The 18,241-nt window shown below is 41.8% G+C and overlaps 1 protein-coding gene across 2 annotated transcripts in view; it reads right to left on the reverse strand.

Moving 5' to 3' along the window:
- Positions 1-18,241, reverse strand: part of brwd1 (bromodomain and WD repeat domain containing 1) — a 115,880-nt gene that overhangs the window by 38,016 nt on the left and 59,623 nt on the right. For both annotated transcript variants that reach the window (XM_084326406.1, XM_084326405.1), the window contains exons 26-34: positions 17,158-17,265; positions 13,240-13,364; positions 12,698-12,780; positions 9,275-9,386; positions 9,098-9,159; positions 4,893-5,048; positions 4,344-4,464; positions 3,095-3,220; positions 2,903-2,972 (exon numbers count right to left, since the gene is read on the reverse strand). In XM_084326406.1, the coding sequence (XP_084182532.1) occupies positions 2,903-2,972; positions 3,095-3,220; positions 4,344-4,464; positions 4,893-5,048; positions 9,098-9,159; positions 9,275-9,386; positions 12,698-12,780; positions 13,240-13,364; positions 17,158-17,265 (963 nt within the window). The remainder of the gene's footprint in view (positions 1-2,902; positions 2,973-3,094; positions 3,221-4,343; positions 4,465-4,892; positions 5,049-9,097; positions 9,160-9,274; positions 9,387-12,697; positions 12,781-13,239; positions 13,365-17,157; positions 17,266-18,241) is intronic.

Below are 18,241 nucleotides of genomic sequence, written 5' to 3' on the forward strand. Positions count from 1 at the left end.
ATAAAAAAGTAACTGTACTTACAGTAGATTTAATACACGTTTTTTGCTGCACGCCTGGTGATACTAAATCCAGATTGAACTGGAAAGGGGAGATTTGACCGGATCCATAAATGTGCGACTTGGCCATAATAAGGTAATTTATAGGCCTGATATTCTATAGTATATTCTATAATCATATTTCAAATTGCATGTGTCCGGATAGTAGAATTCAGTACTGCATCTACAAAACCTTCTGTTTAATCATCTGCCCTGGAACTTTTCAAAACGACACTTCCCAAAGGCCTCTAGCTTTCGGCAAGCAAATTACTTCCAGATTAATATTTTTCTTCTTCTTATTACTCTGGATTATATACCACAAAACTGAAAGTTATGTAAGGGATAATGTATAGCTACGCCAAGGTGTTCTAAAAGCAGTGAAGGTCAATTATTTTGCGACAATGACCGAGTATAGCTATACATTATCCCGCTTATTACATGGCTAACTTACTAATGTCAAGTTAGACCGCGCTCTCAAGATACGACACTGGGTGCTGAAATCCCATTAAGTATTATATAAAAGAAGCCGTGAAGCCAGACCAGCACTCTCAGGTTCAAAATTTAATGGCAGCCTGAAACAAACATGTTTCGGAATTATGTATTCCTTCTTCAGTGTTATAGCTTGCAATGCACTTGCAGTCAAGATAATGGTTATATACACAGGTGGTTAATGACTTGGCAGGAAATTACATCACAGCGCAGGTGTGCCTGAGTCTATTGGTCCTCAATGACAAAAGAAAAGACCTATCAAAATAGAGTCTGTTAGTAAATACAAATTATACAAATATACAACGTATAAAAGACATAAAAAACACAAAAGCAAAAGCAAAAATTGCATTACATTACCATACCAGAAACTTGCTATGTAACATGCCCGTAGTTTACTAACAATATACTTACCGGTACTAACAATATACCTAATTCATTTTACACCATCGACAAGACGAGATCAAATGCAGACGCAGTTGTTCTGTGGCTCCTCTGTCATCATCGCCGGCAGCCGGTCTGATTGCACTGATGAGTGCAGCTGTGCATATGCTGAGCAGCTTTCGTGACTGCGACCAAAATGCTTGATTGTGATTGGTCAATAGCGCTCGGTTACCCGTATCAGCGGTCATTATTGCGCATTGCCCATGGCAGCGGTCAGTTATCGAGAAATAATTCACCGCTGTCAGGGGCAACCGAGCGCTATTGACCAATCACAATCAAGCATTTTGGCGAATGTTAAAACGCCATGTAATAATGGCATATATTGGAGCCCAGTTAGTTTGTCTCCCCTATTTTGAGCATTTAGCAACCATCCGATTTGAAATGAGTTTCAAAATGGCGGAGCTCTGGCAAGAATAAGAAACCTACTGTACATACAGTAGATTTCATTATCTGTTCTTATGCACGCCTGGTGATACTAAATCCAAATTGAACTCGGCCATTTGAAAGATAAGATTTGGCCCAATCCATAAATGTGCGAATTGCCTATAATAAAGTCATTTATAGGCCTGCTATTCTATAATAATATTTCAAATTGCATTGGTCCGGATGGGAGAATTCAGTACTGTATCTACAAAACCTTCTGTTAAATCATCTTCCCTTTATTAATTTCCTTCGATGTTTTGTACACGTGATCTCAAGAAGGTACTGACGTTTTTCATGTCTGGTCATTTTTAGCATGGTGTTATTCACTGTCAAAGAAAAATCATAATTCATATTCTCCTTTGTTTCATCACAATTTAAGCAAGCCTAGTAATAGACACAATATCTCTGACACTGGGAATACATTCACTGATATCCATAGATGTCCCTAGATACCAAGAACATGCAAATGGACCTTGTAGAAGTAGAGCAATATGCCATTTACATAGGTACAGTATGTATTTTAGGTGGATTTTCAGAAAATAGGGCTCCGGGCTTAAGAGGTTAACTGGTATTGATCCATGCTGACGCACTGGCACACCGAAATTGGACAGACCCATTATTGATGTTATAAGCTGCAGCTGTGTTCACCCATCTGTGACGCATCTGACTGTTTTTATTATTTCTTCAATATATAAAGGTTAAGTTCAGAATTTCTCAACCCTAGCACTATTCCCTACTTATCGATGATGTTGTCAATCTGTCAAGTTATTTTCTCGGCATGATCCACGCCAGTTCCGCATACTGGATATACCCACAGCTCCGACTGCATAGCCACAAAAAGAATGAACCGTCAGCGGGGCCTCGCTCCAGTCTGTACAAGCCCTGAACTAAATGCTGAAAGCCACCCCCTGCAGCGCAGCCAGAAGCAGGCTTCAGTGTTCATTTCGGGGCTTGTACAGACTGGAGCGAGGCCTCACTGACTTTGCATTTGTTTTGTGGCTAACTAGCCAGTATCTGCGGGTGTCCAGTATGAAGAACAGCATGGATTGTGTCGAGAAAGAACTCTTACAAATCGACATCATTGGCAAGTGGTTCCAAAGTTCCATAGAACACTAGAGAGGGAGTGTGTTCAGGTGAGTGACATCACAGCTGTGGTCGCGTAGATCATCAATGTTGTGATGTAATTTACTACAACACATGACCTTGAGTCAAGCTTTTATACAATATCCAATTTCATATTGTGAATAAAACATCAAGTTTTGATGAAGAGCTCATTCAGCTCTGTACATATGCAACTCCGAGCCATGACACATGGCTCTCGGGGCCAGTCGGTTTGCTTGATCAGAACCAAATGTTGTATAATTGGCAATTAGTTTCATACATTTTAGTTGAAGTACAAGGGATCTGCTGTCCCCTTTATCATGCATAATCCACCAGGCAGTATATGTCACAGTGAATAATAGGCCTCATTATAAAAAGGGAATCGCAGAGCTTTTCATTAAGCCTAATTCACCTCATCGTCCTCGTCGTCCATCTCTTCCACAGCGGTGTAGATCTGCATGATATCTATGAAACTCTGGTCACTGAAAAGACAGATGGAAAACACCTCAACTTTAAATCGTATTCATGAGAATATTAACGTCTATCCACCGGGTATTCGTCTCCATTGCAATCCAAACATTGGCAACGTTTAAGTTAGACTCACTTGATGAACTTCTGGAGGACATTGGTGATGAGTTTTGCAGAGTGGGCGATCTTGCTCCTCGGCTCATTGAAGGTGCGGGCGTTGTGTGCGACGTACCGGACGTCCCAGATCAGCGCCGACAGGCGTCTGCCGGCCACAACCAGAGGCCAGGAGGCAAAGAGGCATTTTTGTGATCGGAACGCAAAAAAAGCAAGAAATAATCTTAATTGAAAATGAATTGCATGTAATGAAGTATTTATGAAAATCACATCCCCAGCTAATATACTACATTCCATCTCTTACTTGTTTTCACATCAACCCTTTCACTACCACACTACAAAGGGTTAGCCCTTTCACTACCACACTACAAAGGGTTAACCCTTTCACTACCACACTACAAAGGATATCCCTTTCACTACCACACTACAAAGGGTTAACCCATTTCACTAACACACTACAAATGGTTAACCCATTTCGCTACCACACTACAAAGGGTTAGCCCTTTCACTACCACACTACAGAAGGTTAACCCTTTCACTACCACACTACAGATGATTAACCTCAAGACTCAAGATTCTACTTTTAAGTAAACATAAGTTTTGCAATCCTACATCCCAAAGTAGCCTACAGAAGGTCAACCTAAAACACTCTTGCCTCAAACTATTCATCAACATTCAACTACGAGTGACGACCTTCTAAAAACAGAAGGACAAAACACAATTGTGTTTCCATTTTTTGTCGAGCAGCACGTTTGCTCCAATTCACTGAACTAATTAAAAAGTTATAACTGAATGAAAGGTACAAAGATGAGCAGATCTGGACAACAACTGAGGCACGCTGCTCAATATGGGACCCAAGTCTTCAAGAAATTGTTCAAATCTTTGGAACCCTAAACCAATTTCTTACTTACCAATTATGTTGATCAGTAGAATCCTTTCTCAGCACAGTCCATGATGTTCCTCATACTAGCTCCATGTCATTAGGCATAAACAATTAGCCATATGGCTAATGACCCAAAACTAGCATGAGGAACAGCATGGATTGTGCAGAGAGGACTCTACTGATCAACATCATCACTGGTAAGTGGTAAGTAAGAAATAGCGCTAGGGTACCAAAAATCACAACAATCCCTTTAACAGAATTATGTTTTCTCCTCTTTCCATTAATAGGAGCTAATTGTCCATATTGTTACAGATGTGTACACCATAGCATATGAAATATGTCCGCGGCAGTATGCAGTGCCAGACTAGAGACGGAGCCGGGGTCTGACCTGTAGAATTTGTTGACGAGTCTGAGTTTGATGGTGGCCAGGTCAGTGGGGTAGGCGATCACCGTGCAGTAGGTGGGGTACTGGGCGATGTCCACAGGGCCAGAGAATGGAGCTGCGATTTCTGTTGGAGAAACACAAGTAGAGCTTCAGCTTGGTTAAAAAAATTACTAATTTTAATAAAAGGGCTTGCATGTGGAAGTTCTTCTTGAGGCATCCTGGAAGTCAGCAAATGGATAGATAAGTTAGCGTGCGTGACTGACTGACAGTTTGTGTGTAAAGACCAAGCTACATTGTCCATCTATGTCTGTTTTTAATTATGCTTCAATGAGGAGTATCCATTTGTCAGATAGGGCTGATGATGATAAAGGTTTGGAGAGGATAAACATTTGGAACACTTGGATACATCACTGTCCATTAGCAAAGCTGTCATTTCTGCAAACACACCCTTATGTTGGGTTCCAATTTAACAACAAACCAACGGACAGCAATACCTTCCTTACGTTTTGTGATTTATCAATGTAGCCGCACCCTGGGTGAATGCGTACATACCGAGGGGGATAAGCTGGTCGATGCCGGCGCCGATGCGTTCGCACTCCTCCTCTCTGGTCCTCTCCCCCCACTCCCCCAGCAGAGGCTTGTACATCAGCTCACTCATCTCATCGGCCGTCACTAGGATTCCCCCTCCTTCAGTCTCAGGGTGCCCGGCTGGAGAGCACATTTAACACAATACTGATGGGTAGGGATTCACCCATAAACCTTTTTAATACAATACTGATGGTTGTCACACATAAACGTTCTTTCCCCATGTGAAAACTTACTACAACCCCCGATTTTTCCATAATCAAGCAGCCCTACTTGGTGTTCAGGGGAGGAAACTAACTTTTTGGCTTACCAGCCAACTGGCGAGTATCTGATTTTTTTTACCAGCCAAACAGATTTTTTACCAGACAAAAAAAATCGCTAATTGTGATAATTACTTCTTTGTATGTCTTCGTCTAAATAGATTTTCAATCATAGTAAAATAATCACACTGTGTCTCTACTCTTTAAAATATTTATTAGCATAAAACATTAATCTCTACTCTTCACAATATTAGCATAAAACATATTAACATGAAAGAGGTATCTATTCTGGACTGGGTTGGGCTGAACTGGGCAGTGAAAGATGCTGGGTTGGACTGGGTTGGGCAGTGAAAGAAAAAAACCGAAGTATGTTGTGAAGTGTATAGATAGATGTGAAATGTATAGATGTAGCAGTAGTCTATCTGTATGTATTATGTTATGATGAATTGAAAATGGGGGACCCTGATGTAAACAAGACGAAAGTCTTTCTCTGGGCTGCATCCCCTTAACTCTTGTGTGTATTGAGCCGTACTGTATTGTACCCATTCTGCAATCTGTTAATAAAGTTTTCAATCAATCAATCAATCAATCAAGTTAACTTTGAACCTCGGTTGTCAAGCCTCATCAATGTTGTGTATGCATCTGGGTAGGCACACTGTGCCTTTAAGACAGCACGGTGGTCTTACGACAGTGCTGTGAAATACCGTCAAGTGTTGTGGTAACGTCAGTTGGGTTGGTGTGCTGTTGTGCACTGGTTGAGCTCATAGATATCTATGGTTGAGCTAGCCCCTTTCGTGACTGAGATGTGCAAGCCAGGGGCTTTTGAGCATGAAATAAAATGTCTAACCTTACGTCGTAGTCCGGTGCTTTTTTGGAAACCTTATAGTCATAACAGATACACCTAGCTGGCTGCTTTGAGCACACGGGGCTAACGTTAAAACGCTAACTAGAAGCTAACCACTGTAAACATTACACCTCTGTGATTTAAATGTGTCCTTAGTAACTTATACTCGAGGGTTGTGCTAGGGTTGGATGCAGTTCCCCGTTGGTCAGTCTGTCTGGTTTCCATCTTCTGCTGTGTTTAACGTTATCCGTTTGCGAGTGCTCCTGATGGCTAGCCTAGTAACGCAGGACTTTTATCATTATATGTCCGCGGGTTGGCCAGTAGCCCAGTACTGCGCGAACTTTTATTAAACATTATATGTCCGCGGGTGGTCTTGTGCAGTGCTCTCGTGGCACTGTCAACTAAAGCGAGCACTCAGAAGACGCGCACCGTTTGCCAGTGCAGTGATTGCAGAATGTTTTTTTTTTTTGTATACTCGCCAGACTGGCGAGTGGTCTTCATGAATCACTCGCCAAACGTAAAAAATACTCGCATTTGGCGAGTAAAGTGGCCTAATTTCCTCCCCTGTTGGTGTTCACACATGGACTCACAGTCCGGTTCGCTTTTTGGAGGTCTGAGTTTGTTTCGAGCGGTAATTTTTTTTGTCAAGTGTGAGTGTGAAAACACCCTTAAACGTGAAGCATTGGCCTGATGATGAGAACAGATGCGACCAGATGCGACCATTATTTTTTACTGCAAAGTGGACATAGACCATTAGTTAGGGGTCAATGGACAAAAATAATTGAGATATAATCCATCTTCACCCACTGGAGAGATTTATTGTGCTTCTATGTGTGAAAAGAGAATTACGTTGCTTTGCTTTCTGATATGATACCAAGTCCCTGTTTTAGCCTGATATCCAACACCAGTATTAGTGAATCACATACGTAACGACTGGAAGGTCATGGTTGCCAATTTCCGTCGATAAGCCACTTCTGGATCCTGGATAAGCTCATTAGCACTGAGGCTAGCATTTTTTAATTGGAGCACAAATTAACCTCTTAACTGGCGCCCAGAAAAGTGGCAATTTTTAAACTTGAGGTCTGCATACTTTCTTTGAAAAAGCGTATCTTTATACTTATAGTACATGCATAAGGCTTCGTGTCCACCGGGGATGTTTTTTTCAAGGCGGACCGCTTAGAAAAGCAAAAATATGCATGCTCAGAGCGTTTCCAGACCGTCTCGCGGCTCCGCCACTTACTCGATGTTGATTGGTGGGTCGAAAAAAGTTACCTTGATGAGCGGCGCTCCTCTCCAAAAGTTGAACTAGTTTCAACTTTATGCGCTGGGAGCGCTCCGCTCAAAAACGCTAGGCGCTGAGAGCGCTAAAACGCGACGCGAGGCGTGGCGCTGGGAAAAGGAGCGCGCCTGTTGCGTCTGTAGCATAGAAATGAATGATGGAAAGGAGCTGACAACTCATAAAACGTCCCCGGTCGACACGGGCCCTAAGCCTGGTCTCTTTTGAAAGATAACATTCTGAAACAATAAAGAAAGATCACTTTTAGTGCTAATGAAATAGAGTAACATAGGTCTGAACTTGAGTTGTAGAAAAACGTTTTTCTGTAGTAGTTGCAATATCCAAATATAGTATTTCCCAAAAAATTTGTATGAGCTGGAGAACACCATGGGTCCATAGCTTTAAGTATTGTGTCGTACATGTCCAAATTTCATAAAAATCCATTCAGAAATGAGTGATGAGCGATTTTGGTAAACTGTAAAAAGAAAATTAAAAAGGGTCTCCAGTAAACCAGTTCCTTATTGACTTCAATTCTTTCTGCGTTTTTTTCTCTTCCCGTTTTCACTCAGATCCCTGATTCGCAGATCCCCACGTGGGGTATCATTGGAAAGTCAAACTCATTGGCTACACCCCTGTCTAATAATCTTCGAGATCGCCAAATGATTGACGGAGCTAGAGCCCCGGGAGTCGGAGGTGGTAATCGAAAAACAAAAAAGCTCTGCTGTGTACTTTGGCGCATGCCTCACATATCGGCATGTAACTCGAGAACCGCAGAGCGGATTTTGTCGCCTGAAAGGGCAATCGACAGGCAACAAATAGGGCTTTAATTGTATATATAGGTAATGTATTAAGAAATGCAGAACAGAGCCGCTAGAGGTCGGCAAATTGTCCTCAAAAGGTCCCGGGCCGGGTCGGTGCCAGTTAAAAGGTTAAAAACACATTCAGGCAAGGCGGCTGGGTGGCGCAGCGGACATTGCGTTCGTCACCAATGCAAGAGACAACTGTATCGAATCCGGCTGTCAGCGTTGCCTCCGGCTTGGGCCGGCCGTCATACTGACTCATTTGGCAGAGTCAGCGGGAGGAGAGTCGATGGGTGGTAGTCTGGTCGTTGTAAACAGCGACTCCTACAGGTCGGTCAGGGCGCCTGCACAGCAAAGACAGGAAAATGGCGGGGCAGTGTGAGCCTCCTACACGTTACTCCTCGCCAATGAGAGTCTGCGCTGGCAGGTGAAAAGATGTGACTGGCTGCTTCCACATGTATCGGAGGGGACATGTGATGGGCTTCTATCCTCCCTACGACCGGCCAGTGGGGGGCACATGCGAGCAACGATCAGGACAGGGAGAATTGGCACGAGAGGTAAATTGGGATGGGAGAAAAATCACAAAAAAAAGGAGAAAAAGTAGAGAGAGAAAAAACGCATTCAGGCAAAAACCAGTAACAGTGATCATAACAATTTTGAAAGCTGTACAATATGCGCATTAAGATCGGTTATGAAGCAGTCGGACACGTGATACAGTTTTGCAAAGGAGCCACCTGTGTAAAAGGAACCGTACAGATGTATAACCGGTTTCGTTCACCCGCTGTCCTGTGACAGAACATTCCCTTTTGTCGTTAGCTTACCAAGCATTAGCTAATGTTACTAAAAGCACATTTCCTCAACTGTAGTAGCTTATATTTCCTATTAGCCAACTGATCCTGGAACTGTGCTACGGTGCACTGCAGGATTCACCATGTAGGACGACATGACATCAAAAATGCTTTTAATAATACAGTCCATTCTAAAATAATTACCGTTTTCCGGAATAGCTTCCACATCCCAAGGGCTCAGCTTCTCCGTTTCCCCGTTGTCCCATCTGGCAACACAAAGCCAGCAGAGTTGCCGTGACCAAAAAATTGGCAAAGTATCTAGTGCCGCCAATTTGATCACAGTCTGTCATAATGAATGTTGAGTTGTTTCTCCCCACTCACTTGACTTTGAAGCACTGGAAGTGACTGTCGGGGTATTCTGCCTGATACGGCTCATGGCAGACGACGGCCCCAAACCACCAGGCGTCGTCTATTATGGAGCGGAATCTGTTATCTGCACGGGACAAAGTCACACGTTTACTGGGTGGAAAGAGTTTGTCACGTCGCAGTGCATTAAAAGGTGTGCAATGAGTTCCTCCTTTTTCATTTGTCAACATTAGACAAAATAAAAAATTTAAGAAAAACGTGTTTTCAGCCTTCGAATGAGAGGAGCCATTAATATAGCTCAGCCCTTCTGCTGACTGAGGTTGTTCTAGCACTGGAATGAGACCGGAAAGCCAAAGGGAAAAGCAATCCAGGCACTGGAGTTTTTCCACCACTAGTTGATGAAAGTGGCGCTATAGAGCACAATAAGAGAAAAAGTAACGCATGCAAATTGGGCAACGCATGCATGAGGACACACAAGCACACTACGAGCACAGGGGTGACGTAGACACAAAGAGAGGCGTGTAAACATGCCTGTGTGCTTCAAAACGATCGGTCTATACAATTTCCAAGAAATCGAACTGCCTGTCAATCAAAGGGGGTCAGACCCATTACAATTGCGCTAAAATTGATAGAGAAACTTAACATGGATGATAAACATTGCGAGAGCAAAGAAAAAATGTACTTTGAAGAGGTTACATGAGGTAGGAAATGTATTCAGCTTGTGTAGACTATAGAATAACAATAGAAAACTGTCTATTTGAGTGGAAATGTGAATGTAAACAAGGGATAACTTTAAGTGATGAAGGCAACAGATGGTGTAGGTTCTAAAGGAAATACATAGGCTTGTATACTTTATGTAGATTCATATACCTCTTTTAAAACAAAGTGAACCAACACTGAGCTTGAAGGATGCCTCTTTGTACTGTAAATGTAGTGGGAGGGTTGGACCGTCAAAGACAAAACAAATCATTTCTAGTTTCAAACATTGGGCCTCATGCATGAAGCGATATAAGAACAGTTTTCGTTCAGGGCGGCTAGGTGGTGTAGTGGGCAAGGCACTCGCCACCAGTGTGGAGACGCTAGGATTCGCGTGTTCGAATCCAGCTCTCCACATTGTTTTCAGTTTAGCTGGTCGTCCGCAGTAATACACATTGGCCGTATTACGGGGAGGGAAAACTGAAGGGTGGGGATCGAACGTTGTGAACAAGCGACTCCTACAGGTCGGTTGGTGCGCCTGCGCAGTAGAATCAGGAAGTGTCGGGGGCAGCGTGAGCCTCCCACGCGTTACTCCTCGACACTGAGAGATCGAGCTGCGCAGGTGAAAAGATGCGACTGCTGTTACCTCAAGTACCGGAGGGGACTTGTGCTATGTATGACTTAGTCCACATTGCAGCCGGCTTGTGGGAGGCAAGAAACAGCGTTCGTGACAGGGGAGGGTTGAATTGGATGATACGAAATTGGGATGGGAGAAAATATAGAAAAATGGGAGAAAAAGTGGATCAAAAAAAAGAACAGTTTTCGTTCTTAACTAGCATTTCCTCTTACTTTGTTCTTACCTGGGATTCAGCAAAGTTTTCTTATTGTTGCTTTTTTCTCAGGCAAGAACAAATTATAAGAGCGGTCGAGAGCACTCTTACCGAAATAAGAAACGTACCCAAAATTTTAATAAAATAAAAAAAGCATACCATAACCATAATTGCCATAATTGCCCCCAAATACGACTTTAAAAATACAGAACTTTTCAATAATAATTGAACAGCGTTCTGTCTGAAATGGATTATATATTACTGTTAGAACAGTTATGCTCTGGCCGCCCAGGCCATTGATTGAAGATTTTATTAACAGATTGCAGAATGGGTACAATACAGTACAGCTCAATACACACGTTAAGGAAATGCAGACCAGAGAAAGACTTTCGTCTCGTTTACATCAGGGTCCCCCATTTTCAATTCATAATGACATTTATGACATACACAACATACAGATACAGATACAGTATATCATGACATTTATGGCATGACATACAGATATGCAGTACTGTATACGTAGCATAGACCGCATATTTAGAGATTTAGAGAAGTGGTTCCCAAACTTCTGTTTTATGCGGACCACTAGATTGTTATCAAGAACATTTGCGGACCACCTCGTATGCAAACAGTAAAACATAACTAAATAAACAACTGACTTTTAAACCCAGTAATACACGAGACCCCCATCTTGGACCAAGTAAGGTTTCGTCGATAATCCAATGTACAGTTACCCCCCCACCCACCTCCAATGTACAGTTCCCCCCCCCCCCCACACCACCTACCCAACCCCCCCGCCCAACCTCCTCCAATGTACTTGATTGTCAAATGTATATACTCTTTTTTTTTAACTCTTTTTGTATCACAAACAGTACTGTATTTGTAAATCTGGTATGTCATAAATGTATAGATGTAGCAGTACTGTCTATCTGTATGTCATATGTTATGATGAATTGAAAATGGGGGACCCTGATGTAAACAAGACGAAAGTCTCTCTGGTCTGCATCCCCTTAACAATTGTGTGTATTGTACCCATTCTGCAATCTGTTAATAAAATTTTCAATCAATCAATCAAGACCCGCGTTGCGGGCACTGCATTCCGTTCTCAGAATGGATTTGAGAGAGATGTGTCAGCCATCACTCATCAGCAGGCTATATATGCGGAGATATTCAGACTCTAGATCTATTTGCAGAGCCAGATGAGATGAGGCAACCTGTGCGATTGGCTCTTGACAACGCACAGTCGTTCAGTATTGACAAAGCCTACAGTACTTTGCTGGAACGATTCATTTTGCACGTACTGTACTGCGGGAGGTGGCCAGAAGCGCGCAACTAGCCAACTACTATTATATTACTACTATATTAATACAGTCTATTCCATTATATAGCTATAGGTGCTGTATGATGACAATACATTTGATTCCTATCTAATTTTGATCCATCGCAAAGCGCTCCAGCGCTTGAATACGGCCGGGGGATCCGCTCATATACAATGCAGACCCATGGCTCTCGTATTATAATGAGCCCGCGAGGCGTGTCTCTGTATGCAAATGACTTGCGCGAGAACGCGCATCCAGTTTAGAATGAGTGGGATTCACCATTAAAAAAACCTGGGTAAGAACAGATTTGGACTTTAAGAATGGCTTGATGAATGTGGCGGTGGCTTTTCTTATTGTTCTCTTAACAGACAGGTAAGCAAGAATATAAGAAAAATAATAAGAGAGTATTGTTGAATGAGGCCCATTGCTCCAGGGATCCAGTATTCCTCTTGGGATACCATTTATTCAGTAGCCTACTAAAACATCAAAAACCATTTGGACTTTTCAGAGGTTCAAATTTCTATTCCCAAACGTTCCCTCTGAATAATAAGAGAATAGACCAGCCCAGACTCGTAGAGGATGGACAGACTTACTTGGCTGCCAGGATCTGCGGAGCGCCTCATCATAATTCTGCCTCAACACCAGGAAGTCGATCACATCTGCCATGTCATGATATCTGTGGAAGTCATTCCGAGACAGCCAAGGTTACAACGGCATGACTCCAGCAAATCAGTTTGCAATGTCAGCCTCTACATAATGCCGCTATTGAGACAATAGACTAGGGCTACGGATATTCAAGCGTTTGACGTCAGTGTGTCTGTATCCTGGGATTTGTTGATATTGTGAACCGTGATATGCAATTTGTTGTCTAAATAAACAAATGAAATTTTTTAAAAGGAGTCGCATCTTTCAAGAAATTATTTCTGAAATATAGAATGTTAATTGAAAATGGCAGCTTCTGAGTTTCAGCTTGATACCATACTTCTATTACCATGCAGTCCAACACGATGACCCTTAAATTGAGTTACATATTATATAAAATAATGTCATCCAATTATCGTAATATTTATATCTTTCCATATCGCCCAACCCTGAACAGACTCATTCTGCATTGAGTTTAAGCTGAGCTCCTTACTTGACAGAGAAAGACTTGTCTGTGATCTTGCCAGACCCGTGGTCTATGAGAGTGAGCTTCAGGCAGCACAGTGTTGGAGGACACACCTCGTATCTGATCCCAGTGATCTTCACAAACTCTTGGTCCTGCGGGAAAGAATTATAAATAAATAAAATGCATGAGAACTTCCAATTTATAAAATGTTCACTTAATCTGACCGCAAACAAACATCATGCAAGGGTTCTCTAGACTTTTAAAATAATGTGTGATCAATTTATTTGATGATTAAAAACCACATAACACTGCAGTTATGGCAGTATACGTCGATTCCATTGTAGACTTTGCCGTTTCTTGCCTGAACCCGCTATTGTTCCGAAACCAAATCTAGCTCATAGCTATTATGTTCCATCATGAATGCATGAAAGGGGGGGGGGGGGGGTCGTTTCTGATTATTTGATAGTCAGTAACGGCATTTGCATTGAACACTAAAAACGGTTCTCAGCCCGATCGGTGTAAAAGCATTGCAGGATCAAGCTCAAATTGACGTCAAATCGCCCTTACCTGTGGCCACTGGCCGGGAGTAATCCAAAAAGAATATTCCAATTGTTTGATCGCCATCTGGTATATCCAATGGCCATTTGCTCGACGGCATAATTCACCACAACATATGGATCGGAGATATTTGACGCACTTCAATGTAACCAGAACCGTTCGTCTTGGCCGAGAAGGGAAAATGAAACCCGAGACCTGGGGCCGTCCCACAGAGAAAGATACAAGGGTAGAAAGGGTGCTCAATACCGCCGTCTAGCGTGATGCGGCCGGTATTGCACTTTTACATTGGCATGAGGATTCCACATGTTAAGAGTCAGTGGGCCTGTATTGAATAGAAATATTGAATAAAAGAAATAACGATCAAATAACTAGGGCTGACCTTCGCTTTTTTTGGCAATCGAAGCTTCGGGGCCGAGCTTCGATTTTAATTCGAAGCTTCGATTTTTTTTTTTTTTTTTTTTATCTTATGTTGTGGGACTTGTACAGCACTTTCATAAACTTTGTTGTTTTTAAATGTGCTCTATAAATAAAGTGGGTTGGATTAATTAATTAAGTAGCCCCTTTCGTGACTGAGCCAACAAGGTTTCACTCGGCTGTGTGATTTAATTCAAGGTGGATCGCTGTTGTCGTTTGAACAACTTCAGATTTCATGGGAACTACCAATCCCCCAAATCAAGAATGTTTAAGATGAATGAAGTAAGATTTTGATTATTTGAAATATGGCCTGTGTAGACTAAACTATGCACAGAATTATGTCAGTCTACAAGGTCCGGATTCTACATGGTCCGGCAATGTAGACCTTGTAGACTCCACTACAGACCAATTATCAGTGAATGTTCATGCATTTTTAAGAAGGGCAACTTCCACAAAAAAACAAAGAACTCACCAAAACATCTCAGTAGCACCTTATCTAAATTTTATTTCCTATTTTGTTTATTCATCCCAGTATCTTTTTTTATTTTTTATTTAACCTTTATTTAACCAGGAAGTCCCATTGAGATACAAGATCTCTTTTGCAAGGGAGACCTGGCCAAGATGACAGCAATAACACCCGAAAACATCAGACAGCAATAAAATGTGCGGTACATCACACAAGAACATAATAAAAGTGCATGTACACAATACACAATACATCACACGTAAACATAAAAACACAAAACAGAACAGTCTACATAACAGTAAAAGTGTACGACAGTAAAATACAGGGCAATACAGTAACTCTGCAGTTTTGCAGCTGGGACCCGACTAGAGAAAGCAGCGACACTCTTCCTGTAGGAAGTTATGTAATACAGACCTAAACTCGCAGAGGGAGACCAGGGTATCTAAGTGGATATGGTCCTGTAGCCCATTCCATGCCCAAGGTGCGAAGCTTGAAAAAGCCGTTCTTCCTAGTTAAGTGTTTATTCTCTGTTTTTTTAAAAGTAGCCATCTTGTGGACCTGGTATGGTAGCTGCTAGAGGCAAAGCTAATTAGGTTGGAAAGATATAGGGGAAGCTTCCCTATGATGGCCTTATATATAAAAACAAACATGTGGGATTTCCTCCGTACGTACAGAGAGGTCCATCCTACCATTTGGTAAAGCACACAATGGTGAGTAAGCCCTTTGGCACTAGTGATGAAGCGCAGAGAAGCATGATACACACTGTCTAGCTTTTTTAGCATTGAAGAGGCAGCATGCATATATATTATGTCACCATAGTCAATTACAGACAGGAATGTGGCTTGAACAAGTTTCTTTCTGGCCTCAAAAGAAAAGCATTGTTTGTTGCGAAAGAAAAAACCAAGTTTTAGTTTAAGTTTCTTTGTGAGGTTTCCAATATGCACTTTAAAAGATAGCTTTTCATCCAGCCATAGCCCAAGATACTTGTAGGATGAAACATTTTCTATGGTTGCTCCCTTTAGCGTAACGATATGAACATGATTCACTGGCTGTGAGCGAGCCCTTGTGAACATCATGGATTTAGTTTTCTTTGCATTTAAAACTAGTTTAAGATAAAAAAGGGAGGTTTGAAAACAATTAAACGCAGTCTGGAGGTTCTCAATCACCTGAGTAAGGGAGGGAGCACTTGTATACAGGATTGTATCGTCCGCATAAAGATGATGATATAATTTGGGCAGTGCTGAGCTGGGTTACTTTCCTCCAGTGTATTGTCCCCCGGCCCCACCCAATGGCCCCATGCGCGCGCGCGCGCACGCACGCACGCGCACACGCACACGCACACACACACACACACACACACACACACACACACTTACATTTAGTCATTTAGCTGACGCTTTTATCCAAAGCGACTTACAAGTTCTGTACGACAAGACAGCAAGAAGGGTACAACTCTATCAGCTGAGTAACAATGTTTATCCAAGTGTTGCGTGTTACAGTGTAGGTTAGTTTATTAGGACAAGTGCATGACAGTAAGGTTAGTCACGGTTAGATTTTTTTTTTTTTTTTTTAAATCATTTCAGATAATGGTTGAAGAAGTGAGTCTTTAGTCGACGGCGAAAGATTGGACGGGATTCGGCTGTCCTAACTGGGATGGGTAGTTCTCACACACACACACACACGCACACAAATCGAAGTAAAAAAGAAAAATATAACTAGTATAATGGTTGTTGGCAGTGAATGAGTTAAGTCCGCTTTAATCCTACTCAATTTCAGATTTGTGGGCAGATATTCCACTGTACTGCTTTCTGCACTGTAGAAAAATTTGTTTTTGCCCATTGGGCTATTGAAACCTCTTGTAGAGTAGCTATGAGTGTCTCTTTGTAGTGAGACGTGAATTAATTAAGTACTTTGGTACCATATTTATTAGGGATGTCCGATATTGGCATTAAAATGTGATATCGGAAAATATCAGTATCGGTTTTCAAAAACATTTCTATAACCTTTATTTACCCAGGCAAGCAAGTAAGAACAAATTCTGATTTTATTTATTGTCAAAAGTATGCATAATGTTGTGTTAATTCCACAACAAGAGATATGTAATGTTAATTACCTGAAATTATTCCGTTTTTTGGGGGGGGGGGGGGGGGACCCTGCATATATCGGTATCGGTATCGGAAATTAAGAGTTGGACAATATCGGTATAGGTAAAAAAGCCAATATCGAGCATCCCTAATATTTATACAATTTTGTAAGTGAGCAGCATTAATATAAAAACTTTCCTTTTTCACCAGTCAATCAGTTAAGATTTTTAAAATGTCCAGAAGCAAGAGGTGTACGTGGATGGACCTTTAATAAAACCCCATATCAATTTATTTTCAGCCTTTTGCTGTTTGTTTCTGAGGTGTTGCGATAATCCATTGTATCAGGATATTAAACACCAGGCCCTAATCAATAACACTCGACAGGTTCCCCGTGTGGTTCTTCAGATGCTGGTTTACTCTCACCCTCAGCTCCATCTTTTTCCAGGGCTGTTTGTCGGGGTTGATGGGGTACAGATGAGACCGGCCGACTGCCTCCACGTAGGCCTCGTGGCCTTGACGGAAGTAGATCACCTGACAGACACAGGATGACCGGAAGGTATGAAGTCAGTGGAGGACAGCCGTGTCTAAAGGGCTCTACATGCTCGAGCAACAGGAACGCAACAGCGACACGACATGGACAACGCAACGATGTTGCAAGCACTCTGCATTTATACTTCTGCAACGGCTATGTGCAGCCTAAGCAACATTGTACCCCATATGTAGCTAGGTTCCCTAGATGAAACATAACCGATTTCCCTTCTCAACCAACCCATTGATAGCAACCCATATAATAGCCGTGTTTATGTTTGTTTTTGCTCGTGTTCTTGTATATACATTTGAATTTTTTAATATAGCGTGTATAGGAAAGAAACACCAATCGATAATCTATATATGCGTCGGGCCTATAACTCACGTTCTAGGAATTACTGCAGAAAACGTTAAAAACACTTATATTCTAGAAGGTATTTTTGTATGAATGAAAAAATATAACGTTCCCACATCCTGAACGATAAATAATCGATGTTGAATGGGCCATAGTAATGTCAATATAGCAATACAATTTAAAAAGTTATAGCCCTGCAAAGAAGGTAAACATCTCCATAGGCTTTCAACGGTGGCAGACTGGGTACTTTGATGGGTACAATGTCTGGCAATCAATGTGTTCAAATAAGAGAACTTTCAGAATTTAACATAATTTTATGACAACATTTTAGGCCAAATTTACTATGGAATAACTAGCTCTGGTTTATGTTTACAGATGCGAAGCGCTCGTCATGATCACTTCCTGGTTTGTAAACTATGAGATCCGCCACAGCAAGCGCTTGCTCAGATCCAACTGGCCTCACACACACACCTGTGTGCTGCCACTAGGGGCTGAGTGGCTAACCGTGAGTGAGGGACTGACTGAATTATGTTAGATCTAAGAGGTGTTTCGCATATAAAATTAATACATGTATATAAATACATTAATTAATTAAAAAAAAAAAAAAAAAAAAAAACAGCAGCA

This window comes from Notolepis coatsorum (assembly GCF_963971535.1).
Source record: "Notolepis coatsorum genome assembly, chromosome: 1".
Lineage (NCBI taxonomy): Eukaryota > Metazoa > Chordata > Actinopteri > Aulopiformes > Paralepididae > Notolepis > Notolepis coatsorum.